Raw genomic sequence first — 25,005 nt, forward strand, 5'->3', positions numbered from 1 at the left:
TTATATGTCTGTACGTCTACTTCATTTATGGTATTATTCAAGTCCTTTTTTTCCATCTTGATCTTTGGTTTAGATGGTATATTCATTATTGAAAGTGGTGTGTGGAAGTTTTGTATTATTAATATAGAACTGTCTTTTTCCAAATCTGTCAATTTTTGCTCATATATTTTGCGAATCTGCTGTTAGGTGCATTATGTTTATAACCATTGTATCTTTTTAATGAAAAACACTTTTATCAATATATAGTATCCTTCTTTGTCCACTTAAATAGTTTTTGACTTAAAATCTATTTTATCTGTATTGATATAGCAACCCCAGCTCTCTTTTGGTTACTATCTATGCATGGAATATTTTTTTCCATCCTTTCACTTTCAACCTACTTGTGTCTTTGAATTTAAGGTTTTTCTGTTATAAAAAGCATATCGTTGGATCATCCTTTTTAAAAAATTTTTTGATGTATATCATTCATACATGGACATACATAAACAATAAGTGTATAGTGAAAGCTGTGAACTTACAAAACAAACATGCATCATATAGAGGTCCCGTACATCATCCCACTACTAACACTTTGCATTGTTGTGAAATATTTGTTATAAATTATGAAAGAATATCATTGAAATATTACTAGTAATACTAACTAGAGTCTGTATCTTACATTTGGTGTATTTTTCCCCCAAAGATCATGCTTTTAAAAAATTTATTCTGCCAATCATGTATATTTCCAACTACTGATAACATTGACTTATTTTTCCATTTTATTATTTGAATTTTGTAAGTCTTATACCTTTTCTATTCTTCAATTCTTCCATTTCTTCCTATTTTTGTATTTAGTGAACTATATTAATCTTGTGATGAACCAATTGGAATCTCTCCTCATTTTCTCTATTTATATTTCTCAGATATTTTCTTTGTGTTTACCATAACTCTTAAATTCGACATTCTAAATCTCTAACAATCTCACCCGATTTGCTGACAACTTAACTTCACTAGCAAATACAAACTCTGTTTTTATACTCCTCTGCCTTTTCACCTTTGTGTTATTCTTGTCATAAATTACACTTTTATATACTGTGTGTCCAAAACCACAAATTTATCATTACTTTTTATACACTTGCATTTTAAATCCTTTAAGAAGTAAAATGTGGAACTACAACCCCAAAATAGAATAGCACTGGCATTTATATTTACCCAAATAGTTACCTTCCCTGGAGATCTTTATCTCTTTCTACTGTCTAGTGTCCTTTCCTTGTTTTTCTCAAACCATAACATATGGTATATGTTATTTAGACACCATAAAATCCATTCAAAGTGTACAATCAGTGGCTCTCTGTATAATCACAGAGTTGTGTATTCATCATCACAATCAATTTGAGAACCTTTTCAGTACTTCAAAATGAAAAATCCCATATCCCTTATATCCCCCACTATTGACACTTAGCATTGGTGGTACTTTTGTTACAATTGATTGAAGAATATTACAATCTTACTTAACTATATAGTACATCATTTTCATTAGTTTTTTCCCATATACCTATTATTAGCCCCTTATAATTGTGATGTACATTTGTTCAAGTTCAAGTGTAAGAACCTTCTTACAGTTGTACCGTTAACCATAGTCATCCTCCACAACAGGCTTCACTATGTTATACAGTTCCATGTTTTATCCTCTAGTTTTCCTTCTATTGACATACACTACCTTAAATTTCACCTTTCAACCACTATCACACCCATAAACTCAGCACTGTTACTGTAGCATCCTTTCCTTTTGATCTGAAGAACTCCCTTTAGCATTTCCTGTAGAGCAAGTCTAGTGGTGATGAGGCCCTCAGCTTTTGTTTATCTTGGAATATCTTAATCTCTCCCTTATTTTAAGGAGAGTTTTGCTGGATGTAGAATTCCTGGTTGGCAATTTCTTTTTTCTAACATGACTTTTAACATGTCGTCCCATTGCCTTCTTGCCTCTTGGTTTCTTTTGAGAAATAGGCACTTAACCTTATTGAATTTCTTTGTATGTGATGTGTTGCTTCTGTCTTTCAGGATTCTTTCTTTCTCCTTGGCATTGGCGGTTTGATTATAATGTGTCTGGGTGTGGCTTTCTTTGAGTTTACCTGTTTGGGATTAGTAGAGCTTCTCGAATATGTATATTCATGTCTTTCACTAAATTGGGAAGTTTTCTGTTATTATTTCTTTGAATATCCCTTCTGCCCCTTTCCCTGTTTCTTTTCTTTCTAGGACTCCCATAATGTATATATTGGTTTGCTTAATGGTTCCCACAGGTCTCTTCAGCTTTGTTCACTTTTCTTCATTCTTTTCTCTTTTTCCTCCTGAAACTGAATAATTTCAATTGTTTTATCTTCAAGTTCATGGACCCTTTTTTCTGCTAGCCCAGTCTGATGGAGCTCTTCAAGAGAATTTTTTTGTTTTTGTTCTTGTGGTCTTGAACTCCAGTATTTCTGTTTAGTTCCTTTGTATGAGTACTATCTCATTTTTGAAACTCTCATATGTTCATATATTGTTTTGCTGATATAAAAAAGTCTTCATTTTTGATTAAGGGAACAAGTATCACCAAAGTAGGGTATGCTCATAGCTCATCTGGTAGAGCTTAAGGTAACATTTTTTTCTTTCAGAGTTACATTGAAAATGCTCATCTCACCAAACCACTTACTCTGTTATGACATATCCCTTGCCAGTAGTGGGTCAACACTGGAGCTTTGAAATTAGACAAACTAGACAAAATCATGGCTCTTGTACCTACTAGCTCTGTGACTTCAGTTTTTGGTTTATAAGTGGGTGATTATACCATCCCTACATCATACGATTTTTTGGTGCAGATTACGTGAGCATGCAAGCAAATGTACCTGGAATAGAAATAGTTTTCAATAAATGGAGGGCTGCCTAACGGCAAACAACATCACACCCAGGTCATGCTTTAGCTTCTTGGGCCTGAGATGAGCTCCTGAGGGGAAGGGTTGAAGAGGGGATCTCTTCCATAACTTCTACCATTTAATTATAATGTATATTTCTTATCAATTTTCATCCATTGCCTGGATCCCTCCTAGAAGGATTGGGAGACTGGGAGGGTGGACTGAAGGTGGGTAGCATCAGGAGATTGTAGAGAAGGGAGAAATCTACAAAAAGGGTAAACAGTACAGAAGCCAAATTATCAGCTTCACAATTTTTCTTAAAGATACTGTAATCTCACTTAGTATAACAATTGAGAACAAATTGGATTCAATCAGATGATCAAATTCTTAATGTAAAAAGGAAACTTACTTTTTAAAGAAAGTCAGGAGGGAGGTGGATTTGGCTCAACTGATAAGAGTGTCCACCTACCACATGGGAGGTCCAGGGTTCAAACCCAGGGCCTCCTGACCTGTGTGGTGAGCTGGCCAACACGCAGTGCTGATGTGTGCAAAGGGTGCTGTGCCATGTAGGGGTGTCCCCCACGTAATGGAGCACCACATGCAAGGAATGCACCCCATAAGGAGAGCTGCCCTGTGTGAGAAAAGCACAGCCCGCTCAGGAGTGGTGTTGCACACACAGAGAACTGACAAAGCAAGATGATGCAACAAAAAGAGACACAGATTCCCGGTGCCACTGACAAGAATGCAAGCAGACACAGAAGAACACACAGAGAGCAGACAACTGGGGGTGGGGTGGGGAAGGAGAGAGAAAAAAAAATCAGGGATGATTCATCTTTAAAATGATCTTTGCGGTATCTCAAATTTATCTGTCTTGTAATTTGGGAATTCTGTATGTTATTTTTCTAAAAAGACAGGAAGTACTTGAGCCCTATTTTCTACTTATATATCTATTTTAACTAACTCATTTTCAGTTTTGACATAGGTAAGATTTTCTATAGTATTTTAAGAGTAAAGTGGAATCTGAAATGAAACTTAATATCAAACAAATTAAAATGAGGTTGTAATACCAGAGATTTCCTTAATTTTACCTTTTCATTTTCCCCAGCACCAATATTCTTTTTCTAAAAATTTGAGTTAAAATTCACAAAATACAAAATTAAACACTTTAAAGTATACAATCCAATAAATAGCATTTAATATTTTCACAGTGTTGTGTAACTGCCATCTTTTTCAACTTTCAAAACATTTTCACCACCCTAGAAGAAAATCATGGACCTGTTATGCAGCCACTCCCTATTCCCCCTCCCTTGTCCCTTGCATTTTATGCTTAAAAAGGGTTGAAATGGGAAATTTTGTTATGTATATGCTTCCCCAATACAGTTTTTTAAATGACATAAGGAGATGCTTCCAGAAACAAATTCTGTCATTACCATCTTACTGTGATTTAATACATTTCTTTATAAATTAAAAGAAAACGGTATTAACTTCATTTTTAAAAATGCTTCAGGGTCTAAAACTTGCCAGGCGGTGTCTCAGCATTTCACATATATTAATCATTTCCTCCCAACCCTACTGTACGGTGGGTTCTGCTATTGTCCTCGTTTTAACGACAAAGACGCTGAAGCACAGATAGCCTAAGACAGAACCGTCCAAAGCCCTGCACGCTTGCTGCCGCCGCGCCCACCCACACCGTGGCCTCAGCGGTAGAGCAATCAGGACAAGTATTTGATGCAAGGCCCTGATTATCCTTTGTCAGGAGCTCTGTTTACTTCTGACCCAAATGAAAGTTATTTTCCATCACTTCTGTTCTAATCAAAAGTGATTTTGAAGTCATTTATTCTCTCCCATTTTTGAGGTACCTCTGGCTTTGAGGAAAATAAGGAAATCTCGCCCCCTGGTGGCTGTTAACAGTGTGTGCGAGTAAAGCGGCCCCGTTCTGGTTTCCAAGGCAGGAGAGAACTGCAGCCTTGCTGGTTAGGCTCGCCAAAGCACCTCTCAAACAGCTGAGCTGGCCTGTCCTGCAGAGCCACTGTTCAAAGTCCTTGCTCTACCCAGCTCCATACTGATAAAAACTGGAGTAGCAGTCGTTTCCTTTAAGTGAGGGAGTTTGATGAACCAGAGCCCGGCAAAGATAGGCTGAACTACCCTGACTTTATTTTTCAAAAAAATCAAATAGTATTCATGCCGTTTAGAAAAAGATACTCAGTTGGCCAGAAAATCGTCTTTCTAAATATTCACTGCTTGGTTACCTCCCATATCTTGGTCTTTATTTCTAAAGCTGAGGAAAAAACATATAGCTATCGCTTGTTTTACATAAGTCATGGGATTAAAGTGTTGCTTGTAAATTGAATATTTCAATATCTAATCCTGTTGATTATCTAGGTACCTTGTTTTCTTAAGTTTCTTATGTCATGGGTTTTCCATTTTAGGATTTTCAAATCTAGGTAGGCTCTATTCAATGATTTCCAAGTGCCAGTCCACCGATATGTGCCCAACTAGCTGTATCAGAATCACTTAGGAAAATTAAAACAAAAACAAACACAAAGATTCCTGAATCCCACTGCAAATATTTGGCTTCAGGAGGTCTGTGGTGGAGCCAGGCAGCAGCATTCTTTTAAACATTTCACAAGAGATCCTGATAAGCAGTCCATTCAGGAATCTAGAGTGGCTATACCACTTTTGCTGACCTAATAATAACTGCCAGACAAAGAATGTTGGTGTTTAAAACAAAAATTAGATACTGTTTTCACTCATCAGATTGGCAAACAAAAAATTTAAATATTCCTTCTAGAGATGATGTGGGAAAGGCACCTTCTCATTCCTTGTCGTGGAGTGTGAATTGCTACAAAATGCTAAGAAGGCACTCAGACAGTTACATTAACATCTAAAATATGTATGACCTTTAGCTCAGCAATCCTATTTTTGCACCCAGTATATAAAGATCAGTGACAAAGGTTTATTGTAGCATTATTTGCTGTGGCAAACAACTGGCAACAACCTGTTTCAAGATCTATTCTTTCCTTATTTTATTTTATTGTATTTATTTCTCTCCGCTGCCACCCCACCCCACCCCAGTTGTCTGCTCTCTGTGTCTAGTCGCTGTGTGTTCTTCTGTGACCACTTCTATCCTTATCAGCGGCACTGGGAATCTGTTTCTTTTTGTTGCGTCATCTTACTATGTCAGCTCTCTGTGTATGCGGTGCCATTCCTGAGCAGGCTGAACTTTCTTTCACGCCGTGCGGCTCTTCTTGCGGGGCACACTCCTTGTGCCGGGGGCTCCCCTACACGGGGGGACACCCCTGTGTGGCACAGCACTCCTTGTGCACATCAGCACTGCGCATGTGCCAGCTCCTCACGGGTCAAGGAGGCCCGGGGTTTGAACCGTGGACCTCCCATGTGGTAGGCGGACGCCCTAACCACTGGGCCAAGTCCATTTTCCATGATCTATTCTTTCAATGAAGTATTTTAAGAACGAATTACGCCTGTATGCTTTCACCTGAAAAGTAAGTGAAAACAAGGAGTTGATGAGTTTTGTATACGCACATACACATACAGATATCTAAGTGTGTGTATAATATATTTTCTCATTTATAAAAGGAAAACAATTATTATTGGTCCTATATGCTTGTGCAGGAAGAAAGGTGCAAAAGGACACAACAAGGTTTTATTTAACATTGGTTCTTTCATAGGGGTGGGGTAGGAGGATTCTTGGTTTTTAATTTTCTCTTTCTACATTTCTATAATACATTGGACTCATCACAAGCAACACGTATTTCTTTGGCAAATTAAAAGATCCAATAACAGTTTTATACAAAGAAACAGGTTGATAGACCAAAGAGCAATGTAGTCTCCCAAGATTAAGAAATGGAGGTCCTCCACGGGCACTTTGTAGATTGACCAAACACGTGCATCCCTAAGCAGTACATTGTTAAGTTTTGAATGCTTCTGAACTCTACATAAATGAAGTCATCTTACATATATTCTTTGGAAACTTTACTTGTTCTTATCATCCTGGCATTCACTCATTCCGATAGGCATAGCTGCAATTCCAGTTTTCTGCTGTATACTATTGCATGGATGAATACGCCACCTTTGATTCATCATTTTATTGCTAATGGCCATTAAGTTTGTTTCTATTTTTTCTTTCTTTTTAAAACATCATTGCAGGCTATATAAATGTGCAGAAATATGGATGGGTGTAGTCATTAACATAGGATTTAAATTACATGAGTATTTCACCACGGTTCATTATTAAAGCATAAATAAAATAAAGCACAAATGTTGCTAGAAAATACACCATGTGCTTTAATAAATCTATGTAAAATAAGTAAGTGAATAGTGAAATGGAGGCTTAAGAAAATGTAGGCTGCAGCAGAAATGATTCAAGAAGAAAAGTAACTTTTAGTGTCTATTTACCTTTGTAGCGGCAATTGCTTAAATACTCTTTTAACAACCATTTGTACTTGGATAAAATGCTTTTGTGTATAGGAATGTTACAGTGCAAGATGCTGCTAGCTCAGGTACAAAGTGTTGAAATTATTTTGTGATGATTTTTGAAAAAGGAAATGTAGGCTTAAAAACATAACTATTACAAGTGATGTCTTAAAACAGCCATATAGTGAAAAACAGTACTTTTTACTAACTATATTATTGTAAGCTACATTTGCCCTACATTTGAACATTCAACAACAATAGATTTAACATTTTGTATATTTTGATAATAAAGGATTTTGTTCCTTGAATATCTTACATTTAAACTTTTTTTTCATCTGTGTGACATTTATTTTTGGAAGTATCTTTTTTTCTTTTTTAATACACTTTTAAAATAAATTTTAATAGTTTATGAAACTTGAAAAAAAATCACTGCAGTGGTCATTCTTGCTCATGATTTCTATTACTCATGTGCAAGAGCTTCTCTAGCAGATATTCAGGATAGGGTTCAATAGGCTGTGGATATGTAAAATGCACAGCTTTGTTAAGTAGTACCAAATAGTTTTCCAAAGTGATTGTACCAATTTACTATACCATCTGTAGAATATGAAGAATCTGATGTGACATACTCTCACAAACACTGGCGTATAAGATTTTAAAATATTCTCTCCATCTAGTCATTCATTCAACAATGTCAAGCACAGTTCTAAGGACAGAGGATATATCATTAAATAAAATAGACAAAAATTGCTTCCCTCATGGAACTTTCCAAAGGGGGAGACAGACCATAACTAAGATAAATAATTAAAATATTAGAGAGTGATATGTTACAGAGAATTAAAAAAAAAAAAAAAAGCAAGAAATGAGATGGAAAGTGTCTTTGTAGAGGAAAAGTCTGCAGTTATAGATAAGCTGGCCAGCGGAATCTTCATTGAGTAGCTGACTGTTGAGCAAAGACCAAAAGAAATTGAGGGAGTGAGTCAAGCAGACATCTAGAAGAAAAGCATCCCAAGCAGAGAGAAGGGCAAGTGTTTAAACATGCGAAAGGAGAAGGCCCTGTTGAAGAGGTAACAGCAAGGAATTCAGTGCTGCTGGAGGAGAGCAGGGGAGGAAGGGAGTTTTGGGAGATGAGGTCAGAGACCAGACGAGAAGAAACTCCGCAGGAGGGTCCTTACAGGCCAAAGTAAGGACTTGGGCTTTTACTCCGTTCAATATTGAATAGCAGTGGTTAAAGTGGGCATCCTTACCTTGTTCTTGATCTCAGGGGAAAGGTTTTAGTATTTCATATTTGAATGCGGTATTAGCTGCAGGATTTTCATAAATGCCCTTTACCTTGTTAAGTGAGTTCCCTTATATTCGTAGCTTGCTGAGTGTTTCTGTCATGAATTGTGTTAGATTTGCCAAATGCTTTTCCTGTATCAATTCAGATGACTGTGTGTTTTTTTCCTTTTCCTTCTACTAATATGGTGTATTTTAGGTTGATTGATTTTCTTATCACCCTTATATTCCTGGGCTAAATCTCACGTGGCCATAGTGCCTATCCTTTTACTGTGCTGTTCGATTTGGTTCCAAGGATGTTTTGCACTTACCTTCATAAGTAATATTGGTCTGTCTTTTTCTTTTCTTGTGGTATCCTCATCTGGCTTAGGTATCAGGGTAATGCTGGCCCCATAGAATGTGTGAGGAAGTATTCCCTCCTCTTCTACAGTTTTGAGTGTTTGAGGACTGGTATTAGCTCTTTAAACATTTGGTAGAATTCACCAGTGAATTCACGAGCTATTTTCCCTCCCCCTCCCTCCCTCCTTCCCTTCTTCCCTCCCTCCCTTCTTCCCTCCTTCCCTCCTTCCCTTCCTTCCTTTCTTCCTCTATTTGAAATAGCCTCTATACACACTGCACATAGGAATGACAACATCACATGTTGGTCACAGGTTCAGAACATATACAGCATCCACGAAGAAATCATCTTCAAAAGGAATTGTCGCTCAATTTGCTCCATAGTTGGAGCCATTCCTCCTTTCTATGAGCCAGCAGCTTCTGGTTAATGGGATATATGATAAGACCAATGAATCCCGTGAGCTTCAAACTGTTGCTTTACTTAATTATTTGAAGTGTGTTTCTTCATTGGAGCCTGTGTGGGAGACCATGAGAGTGCACTGAATGCATTTCTGAAAAGGGGGTGAGCGGAGGCAGTGATTACACCTAATGAGCTGCTCTCAAATGTCTCACTTCCTTTCCCTCTAACATTGATTTACAGGATTATTATTATCATAATCATCATCATTATTATTATTATTTCAAAATGTGGTCCTTGGGCCAGCAGCATCAACATTTGTTAGAAATGTAAGTTCTCATCAGGCCACACCCCAGACCCACTGAATCAAAAGCTCTGGGGATGGGGCCCAGCAATCTGTGTTTTAACAAGTTCTCCAGGTGATTCTGAAATTGCTCAAGTCTGAGAAGTTTGGTTTTGGTGCTGAAAGGAGGAATGCTTCCAGCAGGGGCCACGATAATGGTTCCACGGAACTGGAAGATTAGACTACGGCATTATCATTTCATGTTGCTCATACTATTGGTAAATAGGCTAAAAAAAAGTTAAATTGTAACTTAAAGCACAGATCATAAAACAATTAATGGGGTTGTTGACAAACAGTGGCTTTATATGTAAAAAACATGTACTTTTTATACACTGGACCATTTTCAATATAGCTCAGCAAATACTACACACAAAACAAAACTGCTTGAAAAAATACAGAAATATACTATAAAAACAAGGCAGCTTGTAGTCAGCAAATGAAGTGGAGATGGAAGCTAGAAGGAAGTTGGGAAAAGACACGGAGAGGATATTGAAACTCATTGTAAACTGTCCTTGGTAAACCATGTGGTGGAGGAGTTGGTTGGAGAGCAGAAGGGCAGCTTCAGGAGCCGACAGACTTTCTCCATCATTTCTGTATCAATGTATTGACTCTTGAATAGAAAGACTCTGATAATCCTTAAGGGAAAGTGACGGACGCTTTTGGATGGAAAAAATTGCAAAATGGAGCTTTGCTTATGCTTTTCTAGTTTACTTTATTTCTTTGTATGGTTTTAAAGAAGACTTCGGACCATTTCTGAAAGAAAGGCTTTTTGTTGAATTGCCATCGTATCCAAGGATACTCTTTATCTTCTCATCTGCATTGCCTATGAATTTTTTTTTTTTTAAGATTTATTTATTTATTTATTTATTTCTCTCTCCTTCCTGGTTGTCTGTTCTCTGTGTCTATTTGCTGCGTTTTCTTTGTCCGCTTCTGTTGTCGTCAGCGGCACGGGAATCTGTTTTTTCTTTTTTTGTTGCATCATCTTGTTGTGTCAGCTCTCCGTGTGTGCGTCACTGTTCCTGGGCAGGCTGCATTTTCTTTCGTGCTGGGCAGCTCTCCTTATGGGGTGCACATGGGGGACACCCCTGCGTGGCAGGGCACTCCTTGTGCGCCTCAGCACTGCACATGGGCCAGCTCCACACAGGTCAAGGAGGCCCGGGGTTTGAACCGCGGACCTCCCATGTGGTAGACGGACGCCCTAACCACTGGGCCAAGTCCACTGCCCCCAAGGATATTCTTTATTTTCTCATTTGCATTGCCTATGAATTCTTTTAAGCAAGTGGCTTCTAATGATTTGGTTGTTTGCTCTTTTGGCTCTTTATCACTATCCTCTTCTTCAGACTGATACTGCATGTCCAGCTAAAGAAGTTTGGTAGCTGTCATTGTTTAGTCTGAGACTTCAAAAACTTTTCAATATGTTTTTATCCATTTCTGCAAAGTCAGTCTCTTTTCAAAGGGCAACTATTTTCTTCGTGGTTTCACATACCTCTTTTTTTTTTTTTAAGATTTATTTTATTTATTTCTCCTCCCCTCCTCCCTGTTCCCCCCATTGTCTGTTCTCTGTGTCCATTTGCTGTGTGTTCTTCTGTGTCTGCTTGTATTCTCATTAGGCGGCTCTGGGAACCCATCCTGGGACCTTCCAGAGTGGGAGAGAGGTGATTACTCTCTTGTGCCACCTCAACTCCCTGTTCTGCTATGTCTTCTTATTTTCCCTCCTCTGTGTCTCTTGTTGCGTCATCTTGCTGCACCAGCTCTCAGCATCAGCTGGTACTACTGCGCGGGGCGGCTTTCCCACACAGGGGGAAACTCCTGTGCAGGGTAGCATTCCAACATGGGCCGGCACTCCTTGTGGGCCAGCTCTCTGTGCGGGCCAGCTTGCCCTCACCAGGAGGCCCTGGGCGTCGACCCCTGGACCTCCTAAATGGTAGATAGGAGACCAATTGGTTGAGCCACATCCATTTTCCTCATATACCTCTTTATAAATTTTAGAATGGACTCTATCTGTGGGCTTGGTTTCTTTCACAGTTGTATGACCGCATGCTGCCTCTCCTAGTACTACTAACATCCAAGAAGCACATTCCCTCGATTGTCTTTTGTCTTACTGTTCAAAATGTTTATATGTGGATCTGACGTTGTATTGGTTGTATTTGGAATGTAATTTGAGACGTTTTCCACAGTACTGTTTTATTTAAACTATTTGAGTTTTGTCTATGCAAATATAATATTTTTCTTTATAACCTTTGCCTTAAACCCCTGTTTTATAAAGTTTGTGAATTAAAAACCCAGTTTTTAAAATTTTTATTTTTTAATCAAGGTAGGTTAAATGGTGAATTGTTCTTTGTGATACACACAAATTGTGTGCAAGTCAATGCTAATAAATTTTTCAACCTGATGATTTGAAGATTTTTTCCTAGGAAAAATATGAATTAACAAAAACTGATACAAGAAAAAAGAGTGAGTATATCTGTAATCATTAAAGAAATTGAACCAGTTATCAAAATTCTCCTCTTCAGTAAAATGAAAATTGCCCTGACTTATTTTATGAAGCTAGAATAACCTAGGATTATTGGATAAAGACATTATAAGGGAGAAGAATTTTAAGTAATCTCAATAATAAACATAAAAGTAAAATTCCTAAATAAAAAATTATCAAATTAATTCACTAAAATATATAACAACTTATTATGACCAGTTAGGTTTGTCCCAAGATTACAAAAATGATTTAATATTAGAAAACCTATTAAGGTATTGACTCCATTAACAAGTTAGTGGGTAAAAGTCATATAATTGGGGAGCAAATGTAGCTCAGTGGTTGTACGAGGTCCTGGGTTCAATCCCAAGTACTTCCAAAATGAAAAAAAAAGTCATATAATTATTTTATTAAATCCAGACTAAGCGTTCAATAACCTACGCATATGAAAACTCTTAGCACATTAGGAAAAGAAAGTAACTTCCTTAACCTAATAAGATGGTATCTACTAAGAACCTGCTCTTCAAAACTGTAAAGACCATCAAAAATGAGAAAAGTCTGAGAAACTGTCACAGACGAGAGGAGTCTAAGGCAACATAAATATTAAATGTTATGTGGTATTCTTGATGGGCCTCTGGAATAGAAAAGGAATAGTAGGTGAAAACCAAGGACTTAGTTAACATTAAATGCTCCAGACATCATTATCATTAATAACAATGATTTAACCACCCTCTCTAAAGCCTATGGGAAATACTTAATTGTGAAACATTACAGGCATCTCCTTTAAATAAGAAACAACATAAAGATACCCCCATTATGACATCTACCAAGCACTGTACTAATTAAATGTCACATTCCTACCTGCCGCAATAAGAAAGATAAATAAGAAAAATAAAGATTGGCAAGGAAGAGATAAAATTTTCACTTTTTATGGATAATATGAATGTTTTCATAGAATATACAAGAGAATCTCTCTGTTCTTTGTATTTTGTTGATACTCAGTCCTCAGTAAGTTTTTCTATTGTCCTCTGTACCACTGAGGCTACAAGCCTGAGAACTACGTTTCCCAGCCTTCCTTGCCAGCTGGATTCCAGTTAGGTTCTTCCATCGGCAGGAGGAAAGTAGCACCATTTTTCTTCTGGCAGCAGTATCAGTAGGAATGCAACCTCCTGGATGCTTGCAATATCAGCAGGAATGTATAGGCTCTGGAATCCTGCTCAGGAGTAGTGTCAACCCCATCAGTAGTGGCAGTGCTTTTGGTGGTGTCACTGGGTATGCAGGCTTCCTGGGTTTCTGCTTGGTGGCAGCAGTGCTTTAGCAGCACACATTGTGCCTCAAGGGCTCTGAGCCACACCATTTCCCATTTTTGTTCCTCTAAATATAGGATAATGCCTTCTTGCAGTTAATAATTTCTGGGTAACTCCAAAGTTCCCCTTTAGTAACTCCAGCTACTTTTTTTTTTGAAACCAAAGTCTTTGTATCCAATTGCCTTCTCTTTGAAATATATTAGAATGGGTTTTGCTTTTCTCACTGGATAATGCTTAATACAATCTTTAAACTATTAGAATTAGTAAGGCAAGTCTTCTGGGTATAAACCAATATAATAATAACTAGCAAATACTGGGTGCTGTGCTAAAAACTTTACATGTAAACTGTATTAATCCTCACATCAATCCTATGATATAACTCCTATAACTACCCCCACTTTACAGAAATGTAAACTTGGAAACTGAGGTACCAAGAGTTACTAACTTGTCCTACTAAGTGGCAGAGCCAGAATTCAAACTCTGTCCATCCAGATATAGATTTTTATTTAAAAGATCTTATTAACAAGGTGAAAGTCACATGACATGAAACTAACCATTTTAAAGTGTGCAATTCAGTGACGTTTAGTGTATTCAAAATATTGTGCAACCATCAACTCTCTCTAGTTTCAAAACTTTTTCATCGCCCCATAAAAATGCCCCATACCCATTAAGTAATCATCTTTTTAAAAGATTTATTTTTTATTTATTTCTCTCCCCCTCCCCCCCAGTTGTCTGCTCTCTGTGTTCATTCACTATGTGTTCTTCTGTGACTGCTTCTATCCTTATCAACAGTACTGGGAATCTGTGTTTCTTTTTGTTGTGTCATCTTGCTGTGTCAGCTCTCTGTGTGTACGGCATCATTCTTGGGCAGGCTGCACTTTCTTTCGTGCTGGGCGGCTCTCCTTACAGGGCACACTTCTTAAGCAAGGGGCTCCCCTATGTGGGGGACACCCCTGTATGGCAGGGCACAACTTGCGTGCATCAACACTGCACATGGGTCAGCTGCACACGGGTCAAGGAGGCCTGGGGTTTGAACCGTGGACCTCCCATGTGGTAGAAGGACGCCCTAACCACTGGGCCAAGTCCGCTTCCCAGTAATCACTCTTCATTTCTCCCATTCCCTATGCCATGGTAACCTCTAAACTTCTTTCTGTCTCCATGGATTTGCCTACTGTTGAAAAATCATCCACCTCTTACAATTATGTAAACAAGATGTTACCTTTTGTGTCTTCATTTTTTTAAAGATTAATTTATTTCTCCTCTTCCTCTCATTGTTTGCACTTGTTGTCTGCTTGTCTTCTTTTTTTTAAACTTTATTTATTTATTTATTAGATTTATTGTTTATTTATTTCTCTCCCCTTACCTGCCCCCCCCACCGGTTGTCTGCTCTCTGTTCGCTGTGTGTGCTCTTCTGTGTCCGCTTGGATTCTTGTCAGCGGCACCAGGAATCCATGTCTCTTTTTCTTGCGTCATCTTGCTGCATCAGCTCTCTTTGTGTGTGGCGCCACTCCTGGGCAGACTGCACTTTTTTACCCTGGGCGGCTCTCCTTACGGGGCACACTCCTTGCATGTGGGGCTTCCCTTCGTGGGGGACACCCCTGTGTGGCATGGCACTCCTTGCACGCATCAGCATTGTGCATGGGTCAGCTCACCACATGGGTCAGGAGACCCTGGATTTGAACCCTGGACCTCCTATGTGGTAAGCAAATGCTCTATCCGTTGAGCCAAATCCACTTCCCTGCTTGTCTTCTTTTTAAGAGGCAGTGGGAACTGAACACAGGACCTCCCATGTGGGAGGGAGTGCCCAATTGCTTGAACCACCAGCTTGTTGTGTTTCTCACTGTGTTTCCTCATATGTCTATTTGTTCATCACCTTGTTGCATCAGCATTTCATGCCAGCCCATCATGTCAGCTTGCTGTCTTGCTCATTTTCTTTAGGAGGAACCAAACCCAGTACCTCCCATGTGGTAGGCGGATGACTAACTGCTTGAGTCATGTCTGCTTCCCATGTGTCTGGCTTCTTTAACCTAGCATAATTTTTGAGGTTAATCCATGTTGCAGCATGTGTCAGTATTTCATTCCTTTTTATGGCTAAATAATATTACATTGTATGTAACATACCACATTTTGCTTATACATTAATTAGTTGATGGAAATTTAGGTTGTTTCCTAGTTTTCCAAGTGTGTTTTTCATGGAAGGGTATTGAATTTTGTCAGTTTTGTGCTTCTTAGTTTATTGATACAATCATGTGTTTCTTTTTCCTTCATTCCATTAATGTGATGTGTTACTGTGATTGATTTCTTCATGTTGAACCAACCTTGCATTTCTGGGATAAATATCACCTGGTCATAGTATAAAACCCTTTTTTATTGTGCTGTTGGATTTGGTTTGCTAAGTATTTTGTTGAGGATATTTGTGTTTATATTCATAACAATTATTGGTCTGTAGTCTTTTTTTGTGTCTTTGTCTGATTTTGGCTTCAGGGTAGTGCTGGTCTCATTGAATATGATATAAAGTATTCTCTCCTCTTCAATTTTCTTGGAAGCATTTGAGAAGGATTGGTGTGCATTCTTAAATATTTGGTAGAATTTACCAGTAAAGTAATCTGGTCCTGGATTTTCTTTTTTGAGAGATTTTGATTATTGACTCAATCAATTCACTTGTATGTCTGTTTTGAGATTTTTCTATTTCTTCTTGCATTAGTTTTGGTAATCTGTATGTTTCTAGGAATTTTCCATTTTATCTAGGTTATCTAATTCATTGGATCTACAATTGTTCAAAGTATTCTTTTATAATTCTTTTAAATTACTGTAAGGTCGGTAGTAATGTGCCAAATTTCATTTCTAATTTCAGTTACTTGAACCCTTTTTCTTTTTTTATTTGTCACTCTAGCTAATGACTTGTCCATTTTGTTGGTCTTTTCAAAGAACAAACTTTTGGTGTCATTTATACTCTGTTGTTTTTCTGTTCTTTATTTCATTTATCTCTGGTTTCTTGAGGTATAAAGTTATGCTGTTGATTTTAGATCTTCTCTGTAGGCTTTACAACCATAAATTTCCCTCTAAGCATAGTTTTTGCACATTTCATAAGTTTTTGCATGTTGTTTTCATTTTTATTCATCTCAAAATATTTTCTAATTTCCTTAGTGAAGTCTTCCTTCACTCATTGGTTATTTAAGGGTGTGTTGTTTGTTTTCCACATATTTGCGGATTTTACAATTTTCCTTCTGTTGTTGATTTCCGGCTTCATCCATTGTCATTGGAGAAGATACTCTGTAAGATTTAAATCTTCTTACATTTACTGAGATGTGTTTTGTGGCCTAACATATAATTTATCCTCAGAAAATGATCCATGTGCATGTGTATTCTGTTGTTGGTTGAAGTGTTCCATATATATACATCTGTTAGACAAGTTGGTTTATAGTATTGTTCAATATTCCCTTATTTAACTATGTAGATGTTCTCTCCATTATTAAAAATGGGGTATCAAGCACCAGCTGATGATGTAACTAGAAAAAGACCTTGAATAAAAGGGTCAACTCAAACCAGCAGAATATCTCAGCCTACATGTAATATCAGGAGTTAAAATCTGCTTTACGACTTTGGATAAAAGGGGGAAATGGAAAGGACAAATGAGTTTATATGGCTAAGAGTCTCCAAAAAAGAGTCAGGAGGTCATCAGAGGGGTAATGCTTACGCATGCCTCAGCAGGGTTCCAGAGACAGCCAAAGTAGATAGAAGCCCAGGTACTGGTTCTCCTGAGGGCTACAGAGACCCACAGGTTCTATGGTCATGGCAGATGGCTCTGGAGCTCAGTGTCATGTCAATTGGCCCTCTTTGGAGTTTGTGTTACTGGGTGTGATGGATTTGGACCCCAATATGACCTGTCTACATATGCCTCTTCTGTTACTTTTACTGGACCTGTGGTTGGCGCTGAGGTTGGTATATACTCAGGAGACCTGAAACTCTGGACTGTCCATGTGACAGCCAGGCCCTGAGGCTCAGCAGACTTGCAACTCCTACCATCTGGTTTATTGGACTTACCCTGGCCAGCTAACAGGGAGGTGAAGAAGGTCAACCATCACACAAAGGAGCCAAGAGTGCCTACAACTGCAAGCAGTAGAACTGCATCCATCATCCATGTGGAATCTAAGCCCCCTCTTGATATAGAGAGGGAGTGGAAATAACCATCCCAGGGTCCACAGCCTGGAGGAATAGAGTATGGATTAGAGTGGACTTACTGATATTCTAATATGGAACTATTGTGATTAGTAATGGAAGAAATTGTAGCATTGATGTGGAGAAAATGGCCATGGTAGCTGCTGAGGGTAGGGAGAAGGAAAAAGAGATACGATGTGGGGGCATTTTCAGGACTTGGAGTTGTCCTGTGTGGTACTGCAGGGACAGATGCTGGACATTGTATGTCCTGCCATGGCCCAGTAGGTGAACTGGGGGAAAGTGTAAACTACAATGTAAACCACTATCTATGTAGTGCAGCAGTGCTCCAAAATGTATTCACCAAATGCAATGAATGTGCCATGATGATGAAAGAGGTAGTTGATGTGGGAGGAGTGGGGTGAGGGGGTTGGGAGGTATCTGGGGACCTCATTTTTTAAAATGTAATGTTTAAAAAAAAAAAGGAAAAAATAGGAAAAGAAAAAAAGGGGGGTATTGAAAGCCCCAAATATTAATGTAGAACTGTCTATTTCTCCCTTCAATTCTATCAACATTTGCTTCAAATATTTTGGGGCTCTGTTTGGTGCATATATGTTTATATTGTTATATCTTTTTGATGAAATGACCCTTTTATAATTACCTTCTTTGTCTTCCACAAATTAAATCACAACTAAATGACACTACCAAACTATAAAAGGCCAAACTAAAATTTTTAGAAAAAATAGACAATGTCTTTATGATCAGTAGAAAGTACCTTTTTTTAAAAGATTTATTTTTATTTATTTATTTCTCTTCCTTTCCCCCCCTTCCCCAGTTGTCTGTTCTCTGTGTCCATTTGCTGCGTGTTCTTTTTGTTCACTTATGTTGTTGTCAGCGGCACAGGAATCTGTGTTTCTGTTTGTTGCTTTATCTTGCTGCATCAGCTCTCCAGGTGTGTGGCACCATTCTTAGGCAGGCTGAACTTTGTTTCGTGCTGGGCAGCTCTCCTTATGGGGCGCACTCCTTGCTCGTGGGGTTCCCCTACATGGGGGCACCCCTGCGTGGCAGGGCACTCCTTGTGCACATCAGCACTGTGCATGGGCCAGCTCCACGTGGGTCAAGGAGGCCTGGGGTTTGAACCGTGGACCTCCCATGTGGTAGACGGATGCCCTAACCACTGGGCCAAGTCTGCTTCCGGGAAAAGACTTCTTGAACAAGATATGAAAAGCTCTTAGTTTCCTAGAGCTTCCATAACACAGTACTATACATCTGGTGACTTAATACAATAGAAATTTATTGTCTCACAGTTCTAGAAGCCAGAGTAAAAAATCAAGTCACGTTCCCCCTAAAATATGTAGAGGAAAATCTTTCATTGCCTCTTCCTAGTTTCTAGTGTATTGCTAGCAATCCTTAGTGTTCTCTGGCTTGCAGCTGCAACACTTCAATCTCTGCCTCCACCATCAAATGTGCTCTCCTCTCTGTGTCTGTCTCTTTTCCTCTTTTTATAAAGATGCCAATCACATTAGATTAGGGGTCTCCCCTACTCAAGTGTGACTTCATCTTAATTTAACTAATTCATTCTACAATGATTGTTTTTCTGAATAAAGTCACATTCATGGAGCTGGGGGTTAGGACTTGACTATATCTTTTTTTTGGGGGGGAGGGACAATTCAACCCATGACAAGGACAAATCATAAAGGAAAGAACTGATACATTTTAACATATTAAATACAAAGTGAACACTTTATTCCTTTCTTCTGTAAAATGTGTGAGATAAAAGGTGTCAGGACAGAAAGATCAGAAGTGTTCTTCCCATTTTTAATAACTTCAAATGCTATAAAACAAATGTGACCAGTAGACAAACAAAAACTACATACTTTAACAAAATATCATTTTATTGAAAAAGTAAAACATAGAAACTTTAACACAAAAATACGGAAAAAATCAATTTCATCATCCATCCCTAAGTTACATACATAAACAAATATATCAGTCTCTTTGGTTTTAAATCTTTATTAAAATTTTATTTATTTTATTTTTTATTATTTATTTTAAAATTTAAATTTCAATATTTTATAATTCCTCAATTATTTTGATGCAAATGGTGAGGTAGGAATCTTTTTTTCCCCTGGATGGTAGGTATTCCCACACTTATTTATTAGTATGGGTACTATGTTTAGATACTGTTCTAGGTACTGGGAATAGAGTTGTAAATTGTCCCTGGCACAATCTAGAGAGAAGATGCAGGTTCTAAACCATAGCATAACAAATCAGTCAATCTGACTGTAAGAACTTGATTAGTGTTAATGGGAAAAATAGAGCAGAGTAAGGGGGCAGGGTCAGAGATGCCAGATGTCTGAGCATGTTGTAAATATAAATGGCAGTAAGCCTTGCAGATGGAAGGGAGGAATATACTGATCTTATTTAAGTTTTAGCAGAATTAATTAATACTAGCTGTTCCAATATACATTCACTGAATAATCCATCCTCCTATCAATTTGAAATGTTACTTTGACCATATAGTGAATTCTTGTCTTTGACTATATTTTTGAATATTTTATTCTATGCCTTTGATCTCACTATGCACCAGTACCTAACTACCTTAGGTAGAGCCCATCCTCCTGCATTATTCTTTTTCAGAATTTTATTGGCCATCCCTACATATTTATTTTTCCATATATACTTTATTTATTTATTTATTTTTTAAAAGATTTATTTATTTATTTTTAATTCCCCCCCCCCGGTTGTCTGTTCTCTGTGTCTATTTGCTGCGTCTTGTTTCTTTGTCCGCTTCTGTTGTAGTCAGTGGCACGGGAAGTGTGGGCAGCGCCATTCCTGGGCAGGCTGTACTTCCTTTCGCGCTGGGCGGCTCTCCTTACGGGTGCACTCCTTGCACGTGGGGCTCCCCTACATGGGTGACGCCCCTGTGTGGCAGGGCACTCCTTGCGTGCATCAGCACTGCGCATGGCCAGTTCCACACGGGTCAAGGAGGCCCGGGGTTTGAACCGCGGACCTCCCATGTGGTAGACGGATGCCCTAACCACTGGGCCAAGTCCGTTTCCCTCCATATATACTTTAGAATCAGTTCATCTTGATACAAAAGTTCTGTTCTTTGTAAAATAAAGATTACATTAAATTAAAGATTAATTTAGGAAAAAATAACAACTTAATATTAGTGAGCCTTCCTATCAAAGAATGAAGTGTCTTTAAATTTACTCAACTCCTTTTATATCCTTTCTTGAAAATAAGTAAAACATATTTAAATTTTATATTGCCCTGAAAATAGCTAGATGATTTTATATGTATAGATGATATTAAATGTTTCATATTTCATGATTGAATTTGTTTGAAAACCCATTGCACACTGTCTCTGAGAATGATTAGTTCAGTAGCCCAAGCAAAATATAGTGTCAGCTGGTTTCCTTGGATGCTCAAACATCATGAAATGGGCTGGGTAAAACAATGGGAATCCATGAGCTCATGGTTCTGAGGCCACCTCCCCTGAGGCTGGCACCCTGAGGCTGGCCTCTGGGGATCCCTGGTCCCCAGCTTGTCACATGACAAGACACATGGTGGCATCCACTGGCCTCTTCCTTTTCCTCTGGACCTCATCGGTATTCAGCCCCTGGCTGGTCCTTCTGTGTACCTCTCCTTTTATGTCTGAATTTCATTCTGCTAATCAAGGACCCATCCTGGGTCACACCTTAACTGAAGTAACCCCATCAAAAGGTCCTACCTGCAATGGGTTCACAGCCACTGGAATAGACCAAATTTAAGAGCATGTTTTTCGGTATGTACACACAGCTCCAAACCACCACAGTTGGCAATTAATTATTCATGCTAAAGCAGTGAGGATATAAAACAGTGATGAGGCATTTTTATATATACAGTAATTTGGCAAGAATGGATAAGTAGATTTACATTTCCTAAGTATCTATAAAGGGACTAATAACAAATAGATAAGAATTATTCAGGTTCTAGGTGAAAGGACCATTATAGTTCAATAAATGGACAAGCCTTTAAAAAGGCTTTACAGTGGCCATCTTTTTTCTTTTTTTGAAAAAGATCTTTTGGTTAGGACACATTTAAATGAATACTTGAGCATATAGCCAAATACTATAAGCTATATTGTGTTTAGGAATAAAAATTAGAGGAGATTGGACAAATATGCCAACCAGTTTTTCTCTCCCAAATGGCTAGATAAAATGGTGAAGCTAAATAAGTTTGTCCTGATTTTGGAAGATAAAATTGTTCTTTTGCCAGGGTCAAAATAAATGACAGATGCATAAGCAGATATATACAAGATATTTACGCTTGGGTAAACCTTCAATTTGGCTTTTTTATGTTGATTTGCCTATGTTTTTATTTCCATTTTCCCTTTTCTGCTCTTTTTCACGTGAGTCCAAATTCCATGATTTCTGATTTGCTGCCCAGTCATGATAAAGACTTTTATCAAAAACATCTTTTGTGCTCTTGGCTGGCCTTAGTTTTTCATAGTGAAAAGCAAAAAGCATTGGAGCTGGTTGCCTGTTTGCTGAACAGAACATTATTTAAAAATCTTTTTATTTACAAAAGGAAAGTATTCTGAGTTGAAATTTCTTATTTTCACCAAATGCAGGTGTATGTGCCAACTCCTTCAGGGTCTTCTCCAGTGCAGACTTCCTTTGCATATTGCATATCTTGATGAGGATTGTCTCCCAAGATCTTGACCTTTAGTAAGTGGAGTCACTTTCTCTTTCAACGCTGGGAAAAGTTATCCATTAAGGCATCCTGAAAGTTACCATTACAGAAGCTTATGGAACAAGAAATGAATTCCTGCTCTTCCTTCTGGAATCTTTACAAGGAGTAGGTGATAACAAGAGATGTTCATCACTGTACATTTTGAAGCTGAGTCTCTTTTGAGATTTCTGCAAGAAAATGATGTCAAATAGAATGCAGAAATGTCTTTTGGCAATTTCACTTTCTTAAAACAAGTAGGTCACTTTTCAGTGACATCAGAAAGTATGTCTTCTTCATTATGTACGTGGTACAAATTTTTTTTGGTTGAGGATGCTCTGCTCTGTCTGTCTTTCCTTGTCACATCTGTTAGAACATTTCATTTCACAGTAAACCACCCTGAAGAGTGAACAGTCACTTTTGGCAGACTGTTTTTTCCTTTGTGATCATTTAGCCAATTAAAAAGGCCCCAAAAAAACTTGCTTGTTGGTCCATGTCAATCAACTGCTCATTAGTTACAGAGACAAAAATTCTGTCATTTTCCTTAAGCTCAAATACTCCCCCCTGATAGAGGGAGTAAAGTCCATATTCCGAATCTTTAGACCAACAGCTATTTCTGGCACTTTTCATCAGCAGTATAGGGTCAGGGTAGCTTGTCCATTTGTAAATATATTGTACCATTTGTTTGGTTTTCTTTTTGTTTTGTTCTGTCAAAACTGCTCCCAAAGTTTCTTCAGATTCCTGAAATCGAAAGTATGTTTGGGAATAAATGTAATAAAACCCTGTTTGATGGATAACCAGCTCTCCATTCCTCAAGTGTAAATTGCTTAGAAATGAGTGTCCTTTCCTTGATGACTCCCAGGAGTTTATTTTCTGGCCCAAAGCCTTTTCATTCTTGGAGCCTGGATGATGGTTAGAGAGAAAGAGAGGACTGTGTTAACAGAAGGGAGTTTGTGTAGCAAAGCCAGGAGCTTCCAGGTAGCTGTCGCCAGTCTGTTTTTTTGCAAGGATTACAAAGGATTTCAATCTAATATAAAACTTCTTCCTCCTTCAATTTTATATGGACTCTAAATTTATTCATATTCTATTGGGTGCTCCAGTATCACTACAAGCTTTTGGGAGTTCCATGCTTTTCTGTATCTTGTTCACCACTATGCTGCATCTGCTACAGTCAGCTCTGAACGGTAGCAGAGGGGACAGTCCATTCAGATGGACAATCTTTACTCCTAGACAGGACTTCTGCCCTGAACCCCTGCCTCCCTTTCTGCATTGGGGAACTCAAATGGGTAATCTAGAAAGAAACCAACAGAAACATCTATTTCCTTGCTAGAGCTATGCCTTTGGGTCCCTCCATGGTCTCACTCCAGTCTGCAGAGCCAAAGGTACTATCCAAGGAGGGGCATTCCCTGTCTAAAATACGAGAGGGCAAAAGGAGACCAGATTTAAAGATCTCCAGGTCCTTGAGTCTTTAACTCCTAAAGACTTTGAATGAAAAAGTTTCCTACTAAAAAAGATATACCTTTAAACTTTCACTCCATTTTTATGATTGAGATAAAACTTAGCTTTTCAAAAGCTTAAAGCAACTAGCATATTTGTTGAAGAATATTACACAGTAATGTCTTAATAATAGCAACAATCTCTCTCATAAGCAGGACATGTCAATCACTTATACAACATGAGTTCAGGAATACTAGGAGGGCAATTGCCCAGAAGGAAAACAAACAAACCGAAAAAACCTAAACAGCTTTCCTCTTTTAAGAAATAGCTGAAATTTCCTTAACTTGGGAGAAAAATTTTTATAATAATAAAAGTGACTATTTATTGAGTGCTTATGGTAAACCAGACACCATTTTGTGAGTTAAAAATTATTTCCACTTTGCATATGAAGAAACTGAAACTTGATTTGGTAAAATAATTTGCTCAAAATGTATATTTAGGTGAGGAGGCAGTGGAATTCCAATGTGAATACTTGGACTATAAAAAACCCATGCATTTAACCACAGTACTATATTGATCCCTGTTTTAAACTTAAAACGAAATTTAAAGTATTTCTTCAAACTGTATAAAAACGTCTTTTCTGTCTGTGATAAATGGTCAAATAATGGTAATTTCCTATAGTACAACCCACTACAGATGCCACTAGGAGACAGCCTAGTGATTCACAGTGCAAGTAAATGACTGATTTATATCCTTTGAAAGGGAGGACAATTTGATGGGACCTGGGGTCAAGAAAGGAAGTAATCATAAATTACTTTAATGAAGATGACAAAAAGCAAAAATTGGAGCCTGGGGACCTCAAAGACAAAATTTTTTCCACTTCATAATTTTTCTGAGACCAGATACACCACGGCAGTGATTGGGCTACTTCTCTGTAACCTTGCTCCTGAAACCAGTTCCTCTGAGACTCTGATTACCACTGAGCATTTTGGGTATAGCCACATAAATATTTCAGGTAAAAGTAACACACAAGAAATTATTTGGAACAATTTTTCCATTGCCTTCCTTTAAATCATATAATCATTGCTTCTCTTACCTGCAGCTGGAAATGTGCTTCTTCTCTGACTGCTCCCAGTAATGTGAGCTGCGACTCTCTGAGGACCCCTTTCTCTTCCTAGGTGAGAAGAATGTTGCTGCTTTTCTAAAAGAGAAATGACACAAAAAATCATCAGCACTAGTCAAACTATTTCTAAAATTACTTGCTGCTC

At 38.1% G+C, this 25,005-nt stretch overlaps 1 protein-coding gene across 2 annotated transcripts in view; it reads right to left on the bottom strand.

Moving 5' to 3' along the window:
• Positions 1-4,040: 4,040 nt before the first annotated feature.
• Positions 4,041-25,005, bottom strand: part of TNFSF10 (TNF superfamily member 10) — a 33,255-nt gene continuing 12,290 nt past the window's right edge. Inside the window, exons 4-5 of one of the 2 annotated variants that reach the window (XM_004463954.5) lie at positions 24,834-24,938; positions 4,041-6,363 (exon numbers count right to left, since the gene is read on the bottom strand). In XM_004463954.5, coding sequence (XP_004464011.1) covers positions 6,344-6,363; positions 24,834-24,938 — 125 coding nt within the window. In that variant the 3' untranslated portion in view covers positions 4,041-6,343. Of the gene's footprint in view, positions 6,364-19,298; positions 23,203-24,833; positions 24,939-25,005 lie in introns of those variants that run through there. The other variant, XM_004463953.4, reaches the window with a different exon arrangement.

The sequence above is a fragment of the Dasypus novemcinctus genome, chromosome 4 (genome assembly GCF_030445035.2).
Source record: "Dasypus novemcinctus isolate mDasNov1 chromosome 4, mDasNov1.1.hap2, whole genome shotgun sequence".
Classification (NCBI taxonomy): Eukaryota; Metazoa; Chordata; class Mammalia; order Cingulata; family Dasypodidae; genus Dasypus; species Dasypus novemcinctus.